This window comes from Lineus longissimus, chromosome 15, assembly GCF_910592395.1.
Source record: "Lineus longissimus chromosome 15, tnLinLong1.2, whole genome shotgun sequence".
Taxonomy (NCBI): Eukaryota; Metazoa; Nemertea; class Pilidiophora; order Heteronemertea; family Lineidae; genus Lineus; species Lineus longissimus.
Window position 1 is genome coordinate 15085149 of NC_088322.1, and position 23512 is coordinate 15108660.

Below are 23512 nucleotides of genomic sequence, written 5' to 3' on the forward strand. Positions count from 1 at the left end.
CCATTTCGATTTAAAAGAGCACTTCTTTCCCGGCTTATTTCTGAGCATCCTGTCACACATCGGATGGTTATTACAACAGTTCTCTCTGCATTTTACTGGAAGTGGAGATCAGTTGAGGGCTCATTTTTGGAGTTGGGCCAGATTAGAGTACAGGTCAAATTAAGTAAACACAACTTTGATCAATAACCTGTAAATTTATTCTCAACAAACAGTAACTACGATATATCGTACATGATTGTGTACACGTTTAAAACAGGATTAACTTGCACGTTATATATTTAGCGCCACTTGTTAATGTAAGATTGCAGTCATACTCAACAGGGAGATTTCGCAAGCCCACAAAACGCAAACGCGAACGCCAGTCCGATCGTTCGACCTCCGCGATCATATAGGTCGCCGAACAATGGGATTGGCGTCCGCGTTGTTGCTTCGGGAGCTTTGCGGAAACTCTCTCTTATCTGACCGGTAACATGGCGGTCATCAGGATAACTACGATGACCATCAGAATCATTGAATAGATGCGGTAAGACAATTTAGCTTCGCATGGGGTTCATCTTGTTTTGATTTGTTAAAGTGGTTTGACCAAAGCCTCCTGTCATGGAAATCACCCCACCAGCCCAGCATCACGTGTCGCCATACACCCGATATAAAAACATCTTCTGTTACACTATTAACCTCACAGTCAATCTTGCATTGTCATCTGATTGTAAGGGTCGCCTACAGTTCGTTAAACCTTAGTAAAATCTTGCTTCTAAGGTGGAACGGTGAAGTGTAAAATGGACCTGAACCGGTTGATGCTATCGCTGTGTTTCGGAGGCCGAGACCTACCCTCAGACAGACAGGGGTCGGAACCATAACTCATGCGTAAAGTGGAAGGCCGCTTGGCTCTTTCCGCGGAAGCCTGTTCGGCCTCTTTGGAGTAGCTTTGAACTCTGGTCTGCAGTTCTACTTTTGCGCCCGTAAGATTGTCCTGTGATGCAGACTTGCGGAGTGTTATCCGATAACGATTAGTTCTCGTGGAGCTATGATCTGTGCAGCCCGATTCAAAGTACGAAAACCTCTTGTTAAAACTTTCCTTGTGCGATTTGTACCAATTTTTTATTTTCTCATCAGTTTGTTTTCGCGGAATAAACACGTCAGGTTCTATGACCGGACTTCTTTTGAAGCGCTCCGCACCCTGTTTACCCCAACTGTCTGAATCTGCAACGAATCTCTTTGTCTCTAGATCCGAATTCCTGTCCGAGTCATGTGATTGTGATGTCAGTGACGTTGACCTGACCTCAAACTCATGACTAGCGTCCTCCGAGCCGGAAAGCCCGCCCTCAGATGTCGGATTATCTGACGAATCTGCTGAATGGTTGCCCTGCAGTCTATCACAACAATCGAACCTTTCTCCACTATCACCAGTCTCTGAATCGTCCATCGAATCTGAATATCTCTGTCGGAGCTTCGACTTCATTTTCACTGTGCGTGGTGTTTTCTTTGGATGGCGCGCATGCTGGACATATTTCGGATCCGCGCTCACAATGTTTCCCCTGTGGTCAAAATCCACACTTAATTCGGTCCTGTAACCGCTCAAGTCGGGTAAACTGTGCGATTGTCTAATCACAAACTTACCGCCAGAGTCCTCACTCGAGTCAAACAAATCTACCAAATTCCCCACACCTTTCGATAAAGATGTTCTTCGAATTCTGCGCGCCTTTATTTCAGATAATTTCCTAGAAGTCGGTTTTCCATCTGGCGGTCGTCTGTGCCGTAAAATTGGCGATCTTTGACTTTTGATATTGTCTAAACTTCGCGACCTTTGCCGTAAATTGACAACATCCGTTGGAAGGTTTGGTACATCTTTTCTCAGGCGCCTGTAGGCGAGGTCGTCATGGTACATATCAGCAGTGTTCGTAACCCCGAGCCTCAATTGCCTTAGTGGTTCTGTCGTGCGTTCTCGGAGGTAGTCTGCAGTTGTCGGAGATGGTTTGGCCTTGACCCCCTGTCGGTCAATTCCGGGTTGTGAAATCGAGCGGTAGATTTTCCTGAAATGTATATCGTCTAACACAGCATCTGGTGTGCGCGAGCGCGATCGGGCCCTTCGATTCATACACTCTGTACTCTCGGATGGTGACACGGATTGCGCTAGTGTCAAAAAGCTCATCGGAGACACCGGCGGCAGAGCTGGAACAGAGCTTCCACTGTTGCTCCTGGCAATCCTCCTCGTCAACACATCGTCTGTTATCTTACGTGGGAACAATGGCCGCCGGGTGGCACTGACTGAAACACAAGGTGCTGACCTTGTGTCGCTTATCACAGAACTGGAATCCGAATGTTGTAGTTTCAAATCACCCCCTAGAAACTGCTGAGAACCTTTCTCAACAACGGCGTCATTACTTTCAGCTTGACCTTCAAAGGCATTATCCAGCATGCTTTCAAAATCTGCTGCATCATTCAAAATCCTTTCGTTTTCCTCCGCAAGCCATTTTCGCGCATATTCTAAACTTGGCATGGGCTCATCAGGATCTTTAGCGTCCAATACCCCAACATCGATAGTGAGGGGACCTAAACTTCTGATGAGATTATCCCCTTGTGTCAGGAGATTAACCTTTAATTCCTGCCTTTCAGCGTTTGCTAATAAATTCTCATTATCTAAGTCTAAGTCTGCAAAAAGTCCTTCTAGTTCCGCTAAATGATCCTGAATAAAAGGCGTCTTTTTAACTTTCGTTTCTTTAGTGACATTTATTAAATATTCATCTCCTGCTAACCCTTGAGAATAACTAACACTTCCCTTAAAACTCGTGGAAGACAACGGAATATTTTGAGATTTTACCGGAAGTGGGTGTATCATCACTTCTCGTTTTCCATTCGCATCAAACATGGTGGATTTTATACCAGCGATTTTTGCGCCTCTTGAACTGGAGAGTTCTCGCAATTCTCGTTTCACTTCCACGTGACCCGTGTCACATTTGACAGCTAACGCACTGTCAGTCAGCTGCTTCACGCAGTGGTCTCTGAATCTTGACAATTCCATTCTCTTCAAATCGGCGTCCGGTTTCGAAAACTCGTGTTGGATATTGAGCGTCTTAGGGCGCTCCGGTTTACCATTTATAGGTATCCTCGTATCGCTGTTGGATTTTCTGTAAATCAGCTTTTTTCGTGACAACTCCGGACCTCGAATTTCATCAAAGTTTTTTTTTACCTTGGAAGCGTCAGTATTTGGTTGCGAAAAGAAGACCCCCTTTTCCTTCAAAATGTCTCTCTCAACCAGCGCCCCCTTTGGCTCCTTCGCCTCACCAGAACCTTTATTGTATTGCCAACTGTTCGTCTTCTCGACGTCAGATGGCGTGGTAGCTTTCGTACTAACAACGGAAGACGCAATTTCGATCTTGCTGAGATTAGAACTAGAGGTCGCAGGGGGCACTCGCTGCGGATGCCTCGCTTCCAATTGCATCCAAACATCCCTGTTCATATTAGTGCCTTTGGTTTGACCAGCCGGACTGGGAGAATTTACAGTAATATTCGGCACAGCGCCTGGACTGGTTCTAGACCTACCATAAGGTCTGATCTCGCGGCCCTTAGAGCTTTCAGTTTCACTTGGATCCGAAAGAGAGCGTTGCGGTGGCGGCCCAGATCGCGTGGGAGTTTTATCCCGATCTTCCCGTTTCCAATTCGGCATCAATTCCAGACCCAGCTCTGGTGCGAAAGCAGACGGATTCACAAAAGGGTCATACTTTCCCCAGCTCTTCGAAGACCCAATAGTATCCGTCGCGAAAGACTTCAGAGTAGAAGTATTAGTGCTTGTTGATCGCATGGTGTCACTTCGGTCGAAATGAGTATCAAGCCTGACCGCAAGAGGCGCCACTTTCTTTGCATCTGTCTCCTTTTTGACGTGTTTCGGTCTCAATTTCATCTGCCTGGGAGGCGACATGTACTGATCCAATGGGTCCTGCGACTGCACGGCCTCCTGGTCGGGTAGGTCGGAGTAAGATGGGATCATGTCACTGTCGAAGGATCCAATCTGTCCATGCTTTATCTCGGCAAGGTCCGGCGCCCTTGTTGTTGGATTCAACTGTGCAAACGGGTCATCGTCGGGTAGATACAGATGAAACGCGCTATCTGTCGTCTGCGCACCCTCATTTTCATCCCCGTCCCCATATTTCCAGTTCTCTTCTTCCTCTTGCTTGTTAGCATACTTCCATTCTGTTGATTCATCTCCGGGCCGATAGGGGTCCGCTTGAAAGTTGCTATCGACGCCATATTTCCACTCTCTTGGTTTTACCTGTTCTTTCACTCGTTCCAAGTCCTTTTGCTCCTGCTCTTGGCAGTAGGGGTCGCCAGGGTGGAAATCGCTATAGAAATTCCTCGAATCTCCTAGTTGAGGCCGTTCTTGACGCTGAGTCTGTTGTTGACTGAGCTGAGTTTGTTGACGATGTACATAATCATTCATTTTTCGTAGATACATAGGATCATCACTATGGTAGCCTGTGGGGCTGGTCCCACGGACGTGTTGTGGGATATGCCTCAAAGGACCAAGGTTATCAACATTATCATACGGGGTCTTCAAATCCTGGTGCATGTGCTTTGGACTCAAAGGTTCTTGATAACCCCTGGAGTCAGTGTGGTGCAGGTTTTTTGGACTCAGTTGCTCATGGTAACTCCTCGGTTCATTCTGGTGGGTATTCTTCGGACTGATTGGATCATGGTAGCTTCTCGGGTCTGTCGGGTGGTGATATGGACAAACTTCCAGCGGTGGTGGGTAACTCATAGAATACGGCGACCTGTCTTGATATTCCCAGTCCCTTGGTGTGTAATCTTGAGGATAACGCATGTACGGGTCTTGGGGGTAACCTTGGTATGGTGGGTAACGAAATGCAGGTGATCTGCTCTCATAGTACCGCTGCTCGTAGTCGTAGTGAAGACTTCTCTGCCACTGCTCCGGCCTGTCGTGCATGTAGTACGTCCCTGGTTCGGGTGGGCCGTAGTATGGCCGATTCGTCTTCTGGACTCGTGCGTATATCGGGTCGTCTTCTTGGCGTTGGTGGTAGCCCTCGTGGCGATGATGGGGACTAAAGTGCGGAGAGCCGCAGCCGCCTTCACGTTCCTGGTTAGGCCATTGCCTGGGGCTAAAGCACCTGGGAGACCCTTCCCTATCTCCGTACGGCCGCTGCTGGGGGCTGAAGCAGCGCGGGGAGCCTGGTCCATGCTCATGCATGTAAGGCGACCCCCTGTCTTCTCTCATACGAGGAGAATCACGCCTCTCTGGGTACTGGTTAAGATCACGATATGGTGGTATCCTGTAGTCCCGTTCGAACCCTTGTGGTACTCGTGGCATTGCTCGGACTGGTAAGTTGGGCGGACCTGGTTGAGGTACCTCAGGTCTTCCCTGACGATCGTAATTACCGCTCCAGCGCTTCAAATCAGGGTAGGATTGGTGGGGAGAAAGCACCATACCAGATTGAGGCCTATCATAACTTTCGCTCCGCCTCTCTCCCGGCTGTGGTGATACTATCAACGCAGGTTGTCGCTCATAACTCCCACTGCGCCGTCTTGGATCAAATGGCGGAGGGGGTGACAGCTGATTATCGTAATGCCCGCTAATTGGCCGCACCTCTTTTACGGGAGACAGTGGAGGCTGTTCCAAATGGCGTTCAAACCCACTGCGTCTCTTTAACTCATCCCGTGGTGGGATAGGGGAAATTTCATGATATTGCTCCATTTCGTCAGAGGTGTTCGTAAACTCAGGATCTGACTTGACAAATCTGTCTGCATTCCTATCCTTTGTCCGCCCACGTTCGTCCTTCCTAGACTGCCTACCCCGAGGACGAGGCCGATCTTTTGCGAACGACACGTACGTCTCTTGTCCTCGCCTGGACCTTTCCTCCTGTGCTCTGTACTCACTCTTTGGGCGAATCCGGTCCCCACTCTGACTCCTGTTCTTTAATCTCCTCTTTTCATCCTCAGGGTCTGCAGCATTCTGGGGCGAAAACCGAGGAGAAACATCACGCTTCTTGGACAAATTCTGCCTGTTCGGATCACTGAAACGATCCGCACTGCTACTGCGAAATATGACTCTGCTGCGATCAGAGTTGTTCTCAGTTACACCGCTAGCTGTAGATTGCACCTTTTGATATTGACCTTGACGTAACCTTGAATCCCTATCCTCTTTCTTCGGACTCTGAGGTACCTTCTGCTTCTTCTGCTCAACAGATGACGAATCAAGATCAAAAGACCTTTCAAATGCTAGTTGTGGCCTTAGAGCAGGTCGAGACCCAGCATCTTGCTTTGGAGCAGACTGAGCAGACTTGCCATGGGCATCAGGTCTAGCTTCTTGTTTTTCACAGGCGTCTGGTCTAATCTTACCAGCGGGGCGGGGCGTTTCTTTAATTTGACCTAGACTGCTCTTAAAGCGCTCGAAAATACCAATGGCATCTCTGACAGACTTATTCCTTTCTTCTTCATCCTCCTCCGGGCCCAAGCTATCTAACCTCTCCTCAGCTTCTCTCTCCCGAATTTCCTCAAATTCTCTTAAGTCTCTGAAACCTGGATAGTCCTCATACTCTTTTTCAATGGCCTTGATTTCAGTATCCTCTTTTACAGCGCCACCTGACATACGCTTCTCAAATGCTTGAACTCTGTTTAGAATACCCCCACTCGTTCTGCGCGTAAAAACCGGCGATCTTTCTGGAGAATTACCGGTGGCAGTGTTAATAACGGTCTTTTGAACGGGACTTTTTGCAAGTTTGCGACCTTCAAGATCATTCCCATTTAGTCTACTCGAGGCTTGATGTCTGTTGCCATTTTGCTTCCCTTCAAGTTGTGCGAGATAGTCGAGATTCGGTAAGCCTATCGTATCTTGGACTGACGTCACCGAGATTGTACCTTCCTCAAGTTCAGCAGGATATTCAAGATTCATACCCCCGATCGTGTCTTGGACCGTCTGATCTAACTCACGCATTGGAGGCCTCGGGCCGAAGCCTTCCAACTGAGCCAACAGATCCCTAGTGTCATGGTCTACCCTTGCCGAAATGTCTTCATGTCGTCTATTCCTTCCATTTGCATCCGGTCGGCCTTCCTTTCTACCTTTAGGAGGACCAGTTGAGGCTTCGAGTTGAGCGAAATAGTCCAGATTGATTTGACCAATAGTATCATGTGCCGATGAAGCAGAGATTTGTTCCGGTTGATCACCCAATGGTTCATTGATTAGTTCTTCTAATTGCTGCAGATAATGCCTATCCGTTTGATCATCCTGGCGACCGGGCGAGATGAAATCTTTCGCAATGTTCAACCCAGTCGATGGGAACTTTCCATTTGGTGCGACTGGGCTACGCACATGCGGACTTCCGGTTAGTGTATCTGTGTCGCTCAGGTCATTCGCCTTACACATATCCTCGAAATCTGAGTTGGAAACATGGCGGTCCTCGCCGCGTATGTATCGATCAAGCGTACTGCACGTGGACAAAGTTCCTTCGGTTTCTGTGCTGAGTTGTGATGTCAGTCTCCCTGTGTTCCGAATGTTGTTGTTGTTTGCCGAGTCTGCTGCACTGCCCCCAGGTGGCCCGTTGTCATGGCTACCGTTTTTATTTGACGCCATCTTGGATCTTGTTGACTTTGATTTAGTTGGGGTTTTGACCTGAAAATATATACAGATCGAAATGGATAAGTCTAAATGATAAAGAAAAGAATCTAACGATTCGACACACAAAACAGCTGCTGAAATGTTGGAAGGACAAAAGGGGATTAGGAATGTTTTCCAAACGTTTGTTGACGGTTGATTGTCTGGTTACTTCACGATGATGTTTTCTCTCTCGGTAAATGGACAACTCCTAAACAAAAGAAAGTATGCAGTCAAACAGAATGTTCATACACTCAGATTGTTTTGATCAACTGTCCCTTTAGTATGAATGTATACATGCCGCAGAAATGTATGATCAATCGTCGTCGTATGTGCATGCCCTTATCATCATCACTTAACGTGGTATCGTCGTCACATGTATGTTGACGTGTTAGAAAGTTCATAACAGTCGAACATGCGATCTGTTTTTTCTCGTGTGCCTTTCATGTAAGATTCAAAAGGTCGACGCTAAAAAGGGTCAAGACTAAATCAAAAGAGCAGCCAAAGTACCTTTAACAGAAAAAGGAACCCAATTTATACAGGCTGTACAATCACGACCATCTAGTGCATCTTAAGGCCTATGGCAAGGTAGATTCCTTAGCTATCTTCCGGCGATATGAGTTGCCGATGCGAGGTACAGCAGTGTTATGTATGAGGAACACCTTATCTTACTGGCATGATTCATTGAGGAGAGACCAGGCTATAATTAACCACTTTTCATCAATACTACAAGAGCCTGTGGTTTTAGACAACATCTCCCTTATCTTACACCCAAATGTCATGGCATTTTCAGGAAATGTAATTTATGGTGTACTTATTTCGTTTATGGCTTCTAAGTTTTATTTTGATGACTTTATACATGACTTTAAAACTGGTGGGTGCTGGTGGAGGCTGTTCACAATGTTGAACTGAGTTCTTAGCTGAGCCATCAACTGACACCGCTCAGGACTTGGTTATGATTTTACCATCGCATGAAGTCATTTCTATTTCTTCATGGCCAGGCCGAAAACCACGATAAGTTTCTTTTAAAGGGACAATATAGGCAGCAGCTAGACAGGCGAGATAAAGTTACACGAAGTCGCCAATAGTGGTCTCTCACATCTAACTGAACAAACCGTCGAAATGATTCACGCTTGTACGGGAAATGCATCTAGTGCTGAATCTGACATGATCCAAGGCCCTTACTGTGTATATTAGTCACCTGAAGATAGGCAAATTTGCCCCCTGCTCCTGCCTATAGTCCCCCTTTAAGATTCATAGCTAAGATTTCAACTGAGAATACTTACAGGAAATTTGTAAAGAATGTCCATGTGCATGTACACGAATTTGACGCTAAACTGCTGTTTATAGCGCAGGTGGTTATATTTGTATATATTGAATAAGCTGAGGCAGCAAAATAACTTCTCATGTTCTGATGTACGACTGAAAAAAGTACCAGACTCGTCTATCTTTACATGATTCATTCATGGATAGGTGCAAAAAGACGGCAAAGCAGTTACTATAGTCCCAGTCAAAAGTAAATATTACTGTTTCCTAGCAGAGAGCGAAGCTGGCCAACGCCTTCATTCGTTACTTTGAAGTAATCATATGACTTTTCGCCTGTCTCGTCAAAGGTTAGAATGAAAAGGATCGCCTGAATAGCAACAACAAAACTAAGTTGCAAGTCAGAAGGGGTGAGATACAAAATTCATTTGTAGCAATTTACTTGTTACCTAGAAACACCATCAGATGTAAGCAACGGAATGAGAATGGAGAAAAATATTCAAAAGTCACTAAAAAGAACGTATTAGAGCAGAAACAATCGTTGATTTACATTGGTCAATGGAACAGGAGGCTCTAAGCACGTTGAAGTACACTTTAGTGCGTGCAGGGCCACTTTATCAGGACACATGGAGTAAAAGAAATTGAGTAAAACCAGTGCCTACAAAGCCAGAAGAGAAAAGAGTCGTCAAGAGAAAATAGAAGAGAAAAGAGTCGTCAAGTAACATGATGAAAGCCGAGAAACTTTTAGTGCCAAGGAGAGAAAATACCATTTTTGCGACTGACCCCCCAAAATCTTCAAAATACTCAAAGGTCACCAATTATTAAAAAAAAAAAGATTTGCCTGTTTTAAAGTCTTTTAGTACTTGCAGATTGAGTTGGCTTCTCGAAATTGGATTGAAGAAACTGTTCTTGTGACACCGACTGTAACGGCAAAAGGAAGATCTTATGATGTAATTGAACATACCTTTTTATAATGTTAGATGTCGCGTCTCCAGAGATTTAGATCCGAGAAACCTGACATAAAAAGACATCGTCCTCAGACGTTATAAATAGCATCACATAGCACCGTAGTCCAGCATATGAAATTAGGTCAGAAGGCAAACGCTCTCGGTGACCTGGCGGATGGGGACGATCTGACCACGTATTGCCCATTTTGCACTCTTCTTTCGTGGCGGGAGAACGGATCAGGATATACGCATTTCGGACTAAGCTCTGTCAGTATTCCTTGCGCTGTCTGGGTTGTACTAACGTTAGCATCACTCATCATACAGGAGCTGGCTAACTACTGTGAGGTAAGTGAACTTCACGCCAAGATGGCTAATTCCACGTGTACATTTCCATGTAGATGCTGTGTATCAAAGCACCGTGGCTCAAGAAGCTTCTAGTTGAAACTCTTCAAGAAGCATCCCACCATAGTTTACCAAAGCAACGTGTATACTATGTACTAAGTTTACACAGGAATGCATGGTACACTATTTCATCAGCGTAGTTTGAACCGAAATCATGGCTTGGCGCCAACTCAACTCTGCCTGTATTCAATGTACATTTGGTTGTAGTTTCATGTAAAATGTACGTGATTGGCGTCCTGAAACCAAATCTATCTCCGAGTTAGCCTACCTGTGATGCTTTGGGCTATGTTTGGGGTAGTGTGAATGTACATGGAAATGTACACGTGAAAAGACTTAATTCAATAAGCCTTGCTTCGGTTGCATTACCTTCCATCGCAGATTGGTAACTTAACCATCTGCGGTCAAAAGTTAAAGTTAACTGATATAGCTTCATAAGAAAGCTTTGCACTAAATACAATTACTGAAGGTAGTCAATTATGAAAACAATGCTTCCTTGGGAATGAAGAATCTTACAATTAGCTTACAATGATGCCTTCAACAAAAACAATACCTGATAGCTGAAATCACCACAGGATGGCCCCGAGCACAGAGGCTTGCCTACAGAAGCCCTTCCAATAGGCTTACCTTGTTTGCATGCCAGCAATAGTTCCATTGAATATTGACCGGTTGCACAGTGTAGGGCCAAGGAGGGGGTGTCTCTTTCCACTATCAGTACAATATGAAGATACGTGTTTTCAAAACTATTGCAAACGTAGTTTTGTTTGTTTTGCAAACAAAAGTTTGTTTAGACGATCTCATATGTGACGTAACTTCTGCATCATCATCAGCCACTCACTGATTGATGAGTCATCGACAGTGAAGTGTTAAAGTGTAATTAAGCATGGTTACACCTGTTTCGAACACAGTATGGCTTAAACCAACATACCGGGAAGGCAGGGCATAGCAGTGGTCTAAGTATGATCGCCAGGATTTCCAAGCGGTCAAGCCTAATCAATCAAATCAATACTATGTTAACCCTCGTTCGATAATGAATCGGGCGAAAATGAAATGGACTCTTTGCTACGAGCAGCCAGGCTTAAACAACTAAGTTAGAATACACAAACGCCCGACCATCAAATGAGCAACTGCACTTGAAACATGATAGACACCCAGACTGGTCCCACTTGACTGCACAAACAACAAGTGCATTGACGAGACAGGTCACAGAGACGCTCTCGTGGGGAAAAAAAAAAAAAAAAAAAAAAAAAAAAATTCCTCGTGTGGGTTCGAACTTTGAACCCCCGTCACTTGATCCTTGCCGTCTTACCCACTATGCCATGAAGCCTTTGTTGTAGATAAACATATTTTTCAGTCTAACATTTCACGTACAAGCTTGACAGAATGGCGTCTTTTGTGCGATCTGTACCATATTCAGTTTAAAAGTTGCCTTTAAAATTTTCCCTTTTACAATATTGGCAAAGTGAATTCATAAGATACATAATCAGGAGATGAACATGACACCCTGTGATTATTATAGGAGCACGCAGCAATATTTCGAGTTTTAAAGATGCAAAACAATTTCCCGCTTTGCTAGTATTAAAACCATGCGTGTATTGAGGAACTGTCTGATGAGGTGACATTTGATTTCTAACAGTGGGTGCGAGAGGTCGCAATGGATATCATATCTGTGCTCCACATCCAGTGTTCTGTTGGTGAATATGGTGGCGCCACTGTGGTCTGCTGATGGTTATCATTATCTGAGGCCGTTTGATGTTTTGAACCACCGGTCAGCCATGCTCAAAACACAGCGGATGGGCGTTAGTGTTTTCTATCTTGACCGTTAGGGTTTTTATACATGCGTGTCAGCTTTAAATTGACTCTCGCTCTGATTGAGTGTATACCAGAGACGACACAAATGTCTATGAAGAGACAAAGGTGTCCGTCAATGATCAGTTTTTAACCACGATCTGGTTTTCCCATCAATACATCACTCAACATAAAGGTCCAACATATCATTCTTTTGTATTTCTCACCTTAGGACGTCCAAAGGTATCCTCTGTGTCCCCGTCGTACTCCAGTACAGCTGCAGCCCGGGCAAGATAAGCTGGGCCCTTATCCACAAATGTCTTCAAATAGTTATTATAAACGTTAATGAAGTCCGCCATTTTTCAGTCTTTTACTCCTTTAAAATCGAATTTTAATCCTATCTTCGTACTAACGACACAATAGCCCTATGTTAAATTGATTGTACTGTACCAAACACAGCTGGTCCTCATTCTGAATTTCAATGATAGAATCACAGCCTTTGTTTTTAACAACTGTCATAGTCCGATTCTGCCTTTAAAAGAGTTGTCACCCACACCATAAACTGATTGAGTTTTGAGAGTTAGGACCACATGATCTCTGTTGCATGAGGCATTAATGAAAATCATTTGTACCACACGGCATAAGCAAGGATCCCGTTTGTGTCAGTTCGTTCAATCGGACGAGAGGAAAGCGACATATCGCTTGCAGTGAATCAGAGAAACTAGTGTCAACATCCAACATCCTTTCACCATCTGCAATAATATGTACAGTAATATGACTATTCGCATTGGTTCATGATGTTATGTTATATTTTCATTCACAATACCACGATTACATTTAAGGTCAAGAGGGTCGAGGTTTTGATATTGTTCAGCAATAACAAAAATATCACTTTCAAAGCAGATCACAATGAATGCAGTCTCTTCAGTTGTCGTTACGGTTTTCGACTAATATTGGTTGCCAATGCGTGCTGATTGGACTTATTCACATCATGACCATTCAGTCGAGTACTTCTCTCTCCAAGGGCACCCGGCGGTAACGAAACGAATGGATATGTTCTTAGCTGCTTGACCTCTATGGTAGTATTGAATACAACGAATTGCCTATGACCACTGAGTCCAGCTAGAACTTGCTGCGCCGCATATAGGGCTTTCATGTATAGAAATTATAGAATTATGCGTATAAATCCATTCACACGGGTCAAAATATCATTTTGGATTCCTATGTCAAGGGCTATTTCTATTGTGTCCACTTTTACCATGTTTCGACTGAGTTTCCTTGTCAGATTCAACTGGCAGATGTTCCAACGAAAAATAGAGTTTTCATCACTGATGTTCGTGCATTAGGTGGGAAAGATGATGACAAAAGAATGGAAACAGTATCCGAAATTATATCTCATGGTTACCATTTGTTCCAAGTTCAAACGAAGCGAAATGTTGCACTTGGTAGAAAACCCGTTTTCCCCGAAATGTTCTACATAGCATCCATGAGACAAGCCTACAAATCCAGACTTATTGAACTAATCCTAATTAACACGTCCTGTGCCACTCTATTCGAAATATGACTAGATAGTGAAAAGTGGCTTCGTTCTCTGCTAGACAAACCACCTGCAAACGCTGCCATGTTTAGTTCAGCCCCATGGCGTCGGATAACATCCTTTTTAACTGCTGACGGTAAAAAGTCAGATACTTGGAGAAGGATCTGGGTCAGAGATAGAGAGTCAACAGTAGTATTACTGTTGCGAATGCGAAATGAAAGCAAGGTTGCCCTCCAGAGTTGCTCTCTATGTATACCTAGGCTGAGCAGTTTTTTTCTGATAGCCAGGGGAACATAGCAAATACTTAGTATCAAATTATATGTGGATGTCTTCTGTATCGTATTTCACAAAGCACACTGAACAGGCAGCTTTTAGCATCGTAAGGCAACCTATTCCCAAACAATGAAAAACCGGAATTGTTGTCAGCAGGGTTGCTATAAAGAAATCGCTTATCAAGAACTTTCGCAAAAAGCATTCGCACATTATAAGCAGTTTACAAGAACAGTTGGCAAGTAGGTACACTACTTTGCTGTAATACTCGTTCCTTGATCACTACTGCTTATACCTTCTATTCTATTGTTACCACCTGTTTCGCCATGTCATGTTTGGAAGCCTGTGATTCAGTACATGTAGAAGGGGATGATAACTACAAATTCACGTGAAAACGTACATCGACGGTATGAATAAGAAGTATCCGCGTCCAGGTCAAGTCATTTGCAATTTCCATAAACTTTAATCAATGAACAGTGAGCGATATTGCTTCCTTGTGAGTCAATATCGAGGGCATGATCAGTTGCTAAATCGACCTTAGAGACAAATTCAGCGTTAGCTCAATGTTATATCCTTCGGTAAATTAGTAGCGTTAGGACTTATGCCTACTTTACAGCTAACCCCGATGAAGCAACCGGGCCAATGTCGTTCCTCTGCTTGCTACAAGTATTATGAATCTGAGTGCATACCAAGATCATGGCCACCCAGTCTCCTCAGCAAGCTGCCACCTACCTAGTAGCATAGTCGTAAACAAATGTAAAGATTTGAATCGGGGTCATTTGTAATTTGTGAGGATGATACGGTTCGATTAAGCCTATCGAAGGTAAGACAGCTGACTCTTCCACCTGAACGCCGAAGGTATGACTTCGGTTCGCTTTACAGAAATAACTGATATGAATTTGGAAATACGGACAGGTTACTGCCGCAACACTTAATAATGTGTCTAATTTGTACAGCCATCCCCAAAGAAGCTGACCCTAGCCGCCCCTATTGGAATCAATTTCCAATAGGGGCGGCTAGCCCCTAGGGTCAGGTTCTTCGGGAAATAATTTTACAAGAAACTAAAACTATTAGCGACTAGCAAAAGGAATTTTGAATAAGAAATTACTCAAATTCTGATGATTTTATGAGAATACGAAAGTGTCGAGCTGTCCTACTTACCGGATTGGCCTCATGCCACGTATCCCTTCCGCTAGAATTCCGAGAAACAGTTTCAGCAACTTTGCCCTTTGGCTTCAGAGTTGTGTCCGTATTGGCAGTTCTGGCATCGTCACTTAGCTGCTCTGCATCCCAAATGTTATAGGATGTATAGGAAAGGTAGTACTTCAGCATCGTGATTCAATGCATTTATTCCAATTCTATAAAGCCTACTGTCAGGAAAGTGTTGTGTCTACATCTCAGCTTTAGGCGCCTACAAGATATCATTAGAGCACATTCGAGTGTGACGCGCAACATCAACCTAAATACCTTGAACATAACGGGTCATCGAGTCTAATTAAACGTAAAGAATGTCTGTATTGTTTTGAATATCTGTGCAATAACATTGCGATATTTAACGATAACTGAACTTCGTAAAATCTGTGAGGGATCAGAGTGGGCATTTTTCTGATAATTTCTCTGTTTTCCAGCGGTAACATCGATTACTTGAGTTGGCATGTTGAGGGAGATACGCATCTGCGTTTACCTCTGTTCCTAATTCAATAATTCTCGCCTCCAGTTATATGAACCTCTGCGGGTCCTTTCGAATTGACGGAAAGGACTGGGCTGGACTGAAACGGTTTTTGACTCTCAATGCCATAAAAAACAAGAAAATACAGGCCGGAATGGATTACCAGCTGAGCCGCGAATATGTTTATTTTTAGTTTTTTTTAAAGTTTCTAAATGCAATTGCCCTGTGCATCCGTACTTTCGATTTCCAAAAGAATCGACTCGAATCTTAATTCTAATCTGCCATTGCTGACATCATTGGCGCCAAAAACTATTTCTTTTGACCCTGTTGACCTCGCTTCTAAAATTTTTCTTTTTAAACCATTCAAACATTTAAATCAACTGCAAACATTTTCAATTAAATCACCGAGCTAAACATGTATATATATACGATATATTAAGAAATATCTATAGAAATATTGAGTTATACGGTTACCTTGGAACTCTTTGTACCCAATTACTCTTTCGCCAGCGTGACCTGGCCACAATCATGGCGCGTACCCTAAGGCCTGTCTTCATATTGCCGAAAAGTTCTTGTCAAACATGAACGCCCTGGATAGCTCAGCGGTTAGAGCGCTGCGCTTTAGATTGGGTGGTCACTGGTTCGAACCCCGGCGAATGTATTTTTTCGTTTTTTTAAAAGGTCTTTCCATTTTTCATCCATGAACGTTTATCAGGCGCGGATCCAAGGGGATGCACCCTAGGCACGCCCCCTTATTGATATAGAATCTTTGAAATTGACCATGAAATTTTGGAACACACCTGTAGTGCACTGAGCAATTTTTATGAGAAATGCAGTGCACGCTCCCTCTTCTTCCAGTTCCTGGATCCACCAGCGCTCTTAAACCATCATCATTATTATCATTGTCAATAATATCATGAAGAAAACCCCTTCACCCGCGAACTTTTCAAGCTGAAGTACACACTGATTCCAGGTGTTCGAGCACTCCAGGGAATGGTTTGACTATCAGTCGGCGGAGCTTTCTAAATGCAATTGCCCTGTGCATCCCTACTTTCGATTTCCAAGAGAATCGACTGGAATCTTAATTCAAATCTGTCATTGCTGACGTCATTGGCGCCAAAAACTATTTCTTTTGACCCTGTTGACCTCGCTTCTAAAAAACATTTTTTTAAACCATTCGGACATTTAAATCACCTGGAAACATTTTCTATTAAATCACCGAGCTATATATATACGATATATTAAGAAATATCTACAGAAATATTGAGTTATACGATTACCTTGGAACTATTTGTACCCAATTACTCTTCCGCCAGCGTGACCTAGTCACAATCATGGCGCGTATGACCCTAAGGCCTGTCTTCAGATTGCAGAAAACATCCGGCCAAACATGAACGCCCTGATGGCTCAGCGGTTAGAGCGCTGCGCTATAGATCGGGTGGTCGCGGGTTCGAACCCCGGCGAGATGTTTTTTTCGTTTTTTTAAAAGGTCTTCTTTCCATTTGACACGCGTCCCATCGATCCTTTTTTTCACAGAAATTTTTGAGCAGTGCCAAGTTTCAGAACGATTGTATGGTCCACTTGTTAATGCTTGACTCTTTGCTGTATAGAATATTTTGGCACACGTTCTCTTGACGTTCCTGCCAGCTCTCGATAAGTGGTATCGGAAGACATCAACAGACGTGATAGGTTGTTTATCTAGCTCCCTTCAGACGCGTGGAGCGGATCAGTGTGGTATGCCACTTCATAACTTGGCAGGCGAGATGATCCTACTTTAAGTAATGGATAGGCCTACTATTAAGAAAATCAAGTCTGAGTTTGATGAAGCATTAGTTTACTCTGTCTGCTTACTTACATGTCTAAGTATGAACTTCGAATCCGCCCCCCCCCTCCCCTCTCCCCCATACATTCCCCACCAACTAACATGCTGGAGTTCTGACCAGCTAACGTTTTTTTAAATGGAAGTGGTACTAGGAGTTGCTACAATTTTGACCTGGAGTATGACCTAATTGAGACTGTAAGGACCTCTAACCTAAGCTGAGATAAATCCACCTCTTTCCCAACCAGGAGCACGCAATCTGGCTGTCTCATCAAATAAGGGACTGTATTAGACGATATTGAACGATTTCGGGAGTTCTGTCATACTTTTAGCCGGATGACGACAGCCAACTTTATCGTTTTAATTAGAAAGATAAGATCAGCGTATTGGCCGTCTATAGGCCTACCAACCATCCAAACTGCAGACAGGTGGATATCGTCGATCTACGAATTCTGATGTAAACAAAGCTCGTCCATAGTACCGATCCTGCCATTGAAATTGGTGATTTTGTATAGTGTTTTGCAATGGATGTTCAATAGGATGATTTTGCCTGTAAATCTGTCAATGCTTTGACGGGCTTAGTTTGGCTGATCTAATCATGGAGGAGGACAGGTTGGCCAAAAAGCGGTGGCCACTTTGATTTCGAGTTTTGGGTCAAATCACTGACTCAGTAGATAATTCATGCTTTCTTTCTTGGTGCAAAAACCTAGTTAATTACAACTTGAAGGTAAAATCACCTAAAATCTATGTTAACTTTTCAGATCACTTCAACTACCTACACCTTTTCGTAATAATTTGATGAATTGCAACTTCTGTCGGATGTGATCAGCTTCCAAAAAAAACCTAGCAGAGACCAACGGTACAGGTAGGATGATAGCAAGTAGTTACAGAGTGGTTAGGTGAGCTATGTGGGATTTCCTCTCGTGTAAAGAAGTTCAGTATGGTGAGGAAACCAGGTCGGGGAATGCTAATGTAAAGTACATGATCGCTAGCAGGAAAGAAGGGTTGTTTTTGAATGACTCTCTCCGTCTTCCCTATCACACTATGAGCAACATTCCCGGCAACATAGCTCAAGATCTGCTCCGGCTCTGAGGTCGAAAATCCCGATAGTCAGTTTCGTATGCATGTAAGTGTACAAATATCCACAAGTCCAGGTTAAAGACTTTTGCAGTGGTCCTGTCATTCAGTTTGAAGTTGTCACAATTCAAGATGGTCGCCCAAATCTAAAATGGCCGCTCAACGGCACACGCAAAAATGCGTCCGGCTGATTAGCAGATGTGTTATAATTGTAGAAAGGCATCGACAACCAGCTTGAATTTCTTGAGAAAAAAATCTCGCCCAATCTGTCATTGCTACCTGTTCGTATGCTGTGTCTTTTTACCTCCAGCAGTATAGCTCATGCTTGTATTACTATCAAAATATAGTTTCTACGAGGTACTAGCCGAGTGAAAAACCCCGGTATGAATATAAACAATACAAGGTAACTAGCTTCCGTTATCTGGTCAACATTACCCCAGAACGTCCCGATGGCATTCTCAGCGTCGTATTTTTTTCTGATGACAGCTTTGCAACATACTCGCATATAGTATAGACCTAAGTTAAAATGGGCTAATGTAAATATGAAGGCTGGGATATCACTAGTCTTTCAAAACCTCCGTATGTCATCACTGTTTTGTGTGAAAACATCAAACATCCATGATGTTAATTTGATATCACACCGTGTGTTCGAATAAACGTGTCTTTTTTCATTGAGCTCATCATGTTTAACAAAGATCATGATCACTATATGGATGTGAACATGATCTTGGGAGAGACACTTGACCAATATAACCTCGTCCTATAAGGAGAAAGACGACACTGGATGAAGCGGATCAGTGTGGTTATACAAACAAACTGTTTGAAGTTTTCGACTGAAACTTAACTATTGTCAATAGCCCTTCCCTCTTATGAGGATTTAAATTTCATCATCAAGGACGAGCAATTTAAAACAAAAGACTTACGCAATTCCCCATAGAAAACACTAATTAAAACCCGAAGACTCGAAAAAAGTGCTGCAAAGCATTCCAACGAAAGTTTAGAAAAACAGAAGATGATACCATGTAGCGTCTTGTACGCAAAACCATTTTCTACTGTGCATAAATCTCCGTGAGAAACATTACAAAGATAGATATCCGACCAATCTTGTTTCAACCTTGGTTTGCCAATGTCACCTGTTCATTTTCCTGAGCACCTAGACATAAACGTAATGGACATTCATGTAAACACAAGATGAAATCACTTTCGAACGGATGCAAGAAATTACACACAAGTGTTCAATGTTACGTTACGTCTGTCATGTTAATTGTTGTGAACGGCCATTTTTGAATATCTTTCCTCGGACTGTTGTTATCTAATTTCGGACAATTGCTTTCCGGCGGTTAGTATCGGGCAGTCTTTTAGACAGCAGCAGTTTTGCGAAATATAAATTTTTAAAGAGCAGAAAATAAGCAAAATAGTGCATAAGAATTGTTAACTTTGAAGATACATGGCTGAAAAATAATGCTTTGAACCTTACCTTTTTGATCGAGTTGGTATTAAAGTCAGAGAGCAGCTGGTTGTGTACGTTTCGGAAAAGGTAGGGCGTTCAGTCGAATGATAGAACTTATCAACAAAGCCAGGAAAACTAATCGAGCGGAAATATATTTCAGTTGCTCAGGTAGCAGTCAACTGTGAATGCACTAGGTGGGAGTGGTGATGTGCACGTTACCGGTTTTTTTTCCGGCTTGTTCCAACACAGATTATTTTACTTTGAATGTTGAAAAAACCCTAACCGAACAGCTAAGAAATATTTATGTGAAGCTAGATATAGGGCTCGATGTACTATTTCCTGGCACTTCCAGATATATGGTCTGACTAATCACCTGGATGTACCTAAATTCAACGGAAGGTATTCGTCCGACGAAACCGGGATGTATTCAGTTTTCTATGAGCGTTTCAACCGATTGCTACCGTTCGCACCTCAGAGCGAGCTCCATCTGTTGTTGCTGGGACCACACTATTCCAGCAGCCACAACCAGCATTGGAACTACCAAAAGCATTCAGTATGTGCAGAGCGATTTGCTATTTTTCATTTTCATTGAATTTATTACACACGCAATAGAAATGCCATTGGAATGTCCTGGGTTTCTACCCAGCACAATCCTTCACAAATCTTTCCTAGTAATATTGATCTATTAATAAATACTATCACATCACAACCATGCGACGGAGTCGATTGATTTTTGCCAATAATGCGATACAGAGATCGATAAAATGAAACGATTGTTTGCAACCGGTGATGACTTATGAATTGCCTGTGGTTTCAACGATCAATGCTTCTAATGTCATGTGGTCATTTTTGTTAACGCGTTCAATTCGACATCAACTGTACTATATCTGGCACCTCCAGATTTTGACTAACAACTATCGCTACCTAGCTTAATTTGACTTTACCAAACTTAACCCGCGATGAACCAAACCAGTCATGAAACTGTAGTTGAATACGCAAGCTCGGGCTTAAAATCGACATGCCTCGTTAATTAAAGAAATGAAGAAAAAAAATGTTTACCTTGTCTGTAACTGGGTCATAGTCGATGAACACCTCGATTCCATTTTCAAAATCGAACTCATCGTCTTCCATAGCTCCTTTGAGCGGCACCGTAGTTCCGTTCTGCGCAGTAGCATCATTGTCATAAAAATGTTTTTTCTTCCGGCGTTCGGGACTCGGGGTAACTGAAAATGTTTCACTTTTGGCCAAGTGTTCCTTGATGACGTCCGTTAAGTCCCCGGATGACGTACACACAGTTCTCATCTGCTCGTATATATCAAACGCCTGTGATTGGTTGAAATCCCTATCACGTGCCAACTCCTCTAAAAAGTCTAAATCTTGCGAACTGAGGATTCGTTGCAGCTTATGATGTAACAACGGTGAACCGTCACTATTCAAGGTCCTGCTGCGCCTCATTTTTTGGGCTGCAGGCGACCGCTGTGAGAGCGGTAGTGTTTGACTCCGTTCAATTTTATTTCTCCCGAATGCATTCTGGTTGTTTTTTAACATTTCGAAATTTGAGTATGAAAATCTGTTATGTTTTTTGTCAATTGAACTTTGTTTGTCTTTTTGCTTCAATGCAGCTTTCTTTAGCGCTTCATAATTTGAGTAAGAAAACCGCTGATTAGATAAATCCGGACCATGAAACTCCACGTGGGTTTTGAATGAATCCATTTCCTGTTTTGTTGACGCCATGTTATCCATTAGTGGCGCCACATATTGAATCGGTTGGTCATCACACCAGCCATTCGTGTAACCATTATAACGTGACGTAATTGGATCTTCTCGTGACGTCATATCCGCGGGTAACGTCTGACTGCGTTCCATTTTATGATTCGTAGAATTCATAAAATCATTTCGCGTTGGAATAAGCATCTGAGAATCCTGAAAACTTCTATCAGTATTCATCACGTGGCCTTTAAAATTCATATCATGACCTTCGAAAGTCACCGTCTTCTTATTTGGCAGAGTCTGACTACGTTGCATTTTATTCAAAGGGGGCGCAACCTTGGTATTTCCCTGTGCTTGGATACCCATACTAAGCATGTATAATTCCTTCGCTTATTCCTTCCGTAACACGTTTTACCAGTCTCGGGTTTTGGTCGTATGTGATTTACATCGTAGTGTTCTCTTTCTGCTGTCAATGCGCTTTCGTGTTGCTGAGAACCTTAAACGATAAGAGAAAGAAGACTTCATAAATCATATGACATTCCTAAACGATTCATCTGCTACTGCTTTGTTCGTGAGTCTTATCGACGTGATCGAGAACTTTAAGACGATATCACTAATGATTGATTGCAAAGTAGGCTAAGCTGTGTGGGGTTACCGCGGAGATTCGGCCAACACTCCTACCTTTCATACGCATGGAGATGACAGGCTTTTCGAACATTTTATAAGCTTTCGTGTATGGATTTGGGACATGTTAGACCCAGGTATAGATAATCAATAGCTGTGTGAAGTTGCTGATCAATATGCATTTATTAGTTGATTGGTGGTAATGTTAAAATAGCACCAAATCCTATTTTGGACATTCTGCTCAACTTGAAGTGTACTACGACAGAAACGCTCGTAAAAGAGTACTAATATACACAACTATTATTTACCTGTATTTGAAGTTGCTAATCAAAATAGTAATCTCCCTGAACCATTTACCTCTCGAACAATCATTGGAGCAAATTGGCTCCTTGCTGATTCGCACATTCACACGAGTGATCTACGACAGTCTCCAAATGATATATGGTAAAACGAATATCCATACCCCGATGTTCAAGAGAAGCACAGTGCAGCCTCGTGGTTGCAAATATCAAATACACAGTCATCCTCTCAACCATCGGTCGAATCTTCTATGCAGAACGCACCAAAAGTGATTGCTCTGATAATCCTGAATCAAAGAACCGCTAACACTGACCCAACATTCCCTGAACGGATAAAAATATCTCTTCAATAGCCCATGTCAAAAGGATTAACCTCTTCCAACATCAGAAGGCCCCGAGCATCTACTCCACACGATATATCGATAATACTCACAATTCCCCTGTCATCAAGAGAGTGCAAGTACACATCGAATATTTTGATGTAATTTCATACACCTAACTGCCCCATTCATAGCCATAATATAGACATACCACATTAGTATTATATTCTCCACTATTTATAACCGTTTGTTAGCCTCTAAATACCAATTTGTCTTTCAGAGGCCACGAAATGCCATATTCCAATTCATGAAGCTTGCTATATCAAGGAATAGTATTGAGACCTAAATTCGTTTCCTAGTTTGAGGTCTTGTCGAAAACTGATTACTGGATCCGGTTGTCCAATCGCACAAATTTCGCAATATCCCTAATGGTTCGAACCTGACGAAATGTGAAAGTGGTTGTTTTAGAATGTCTCGGATATCACATAGATTGGTCACGTCTGGTAAGCTTGGTGCAACATTGGAATGTTTAAGTTGTCAACTCGGCGGTCATCTTGAGAGTGTACGAAGAGTTTATGATATGTAGTGGTGGCATCTTTCATAATGGTCCAGGCTAGAGGAAGCTTCTCCTTAGCTCACTCGGTAGAGTGATGGCCTTATAAGCATGAGGTCCCAGCAGGACCTGTTCTCTAATGAAAATTTCCCTCCACCCTTGGCTATTAGGAATGCTGCCACCACTG

At 43.1% G+C, this 23512-nt stretch overlaps 1 protein-coding gene across 3 annotated transcripts; it reads right to left on the reverse strand.

The window, feature by feature from the left end:
- Nucleotides 1-63: 63 nt before the first annotated feature.
- LOC135499300 (uncharacterized) lies at nt 64-21855 on the reverse strand. 3 transcript variants are annotated; one of them, XM_064790003.1, is made up of 2 exons: nt 20879-21855; nt 64-7618 (listed from the first exon to the last, which is right to left on the reverse strand). In XM_064790003.1, exons 1-2 carry the CDS (start codon nt 21842-21844, stop codon nt 752-754), a joined length of 7833 nt encoding a protein of 2610 aa, XP_064646073.1. In that variant the 5' UTR covers nt 21845-21855; the 3' UTR covers nt 64-751. The 3 variants fall into 3 exon arrangements, with proteins under 3 accessions (XP_064646073.1, XP_064646074.1, XP_064646075.1); XM_064790004.1 differs by lacking the exon at nt 20879-21855 and adding an exon at nt 12225-13604 and having other exon boundaries at nt 66-7618; XM_064790005.1 differs by lacking the exon at nt 20879-21855 and adding an exon at nt 9828-10062 and having other exon boundaries at nt 67-7618.
- Nucleotides 21856-23512: the final 1657 nt, after the last annotated feature.

Excerpts from the sequence above, each read along its gene's own strand:
- LOC135499300 (XM_064790003.1), bottom strand. The coding sequence starts at position 21,844 with ATGCAACGTAGTCAGACTCTGCCAAATAAGAAGACGGTGACTTTCGAA. Across the intron at positions 7,619-20,878 it reads ATGACCCAGTTACAGACAAG|GTCAAAACCCCAACTAAATC; the intron begins GTAAACATTTTT and ends ATATATTTTCAG.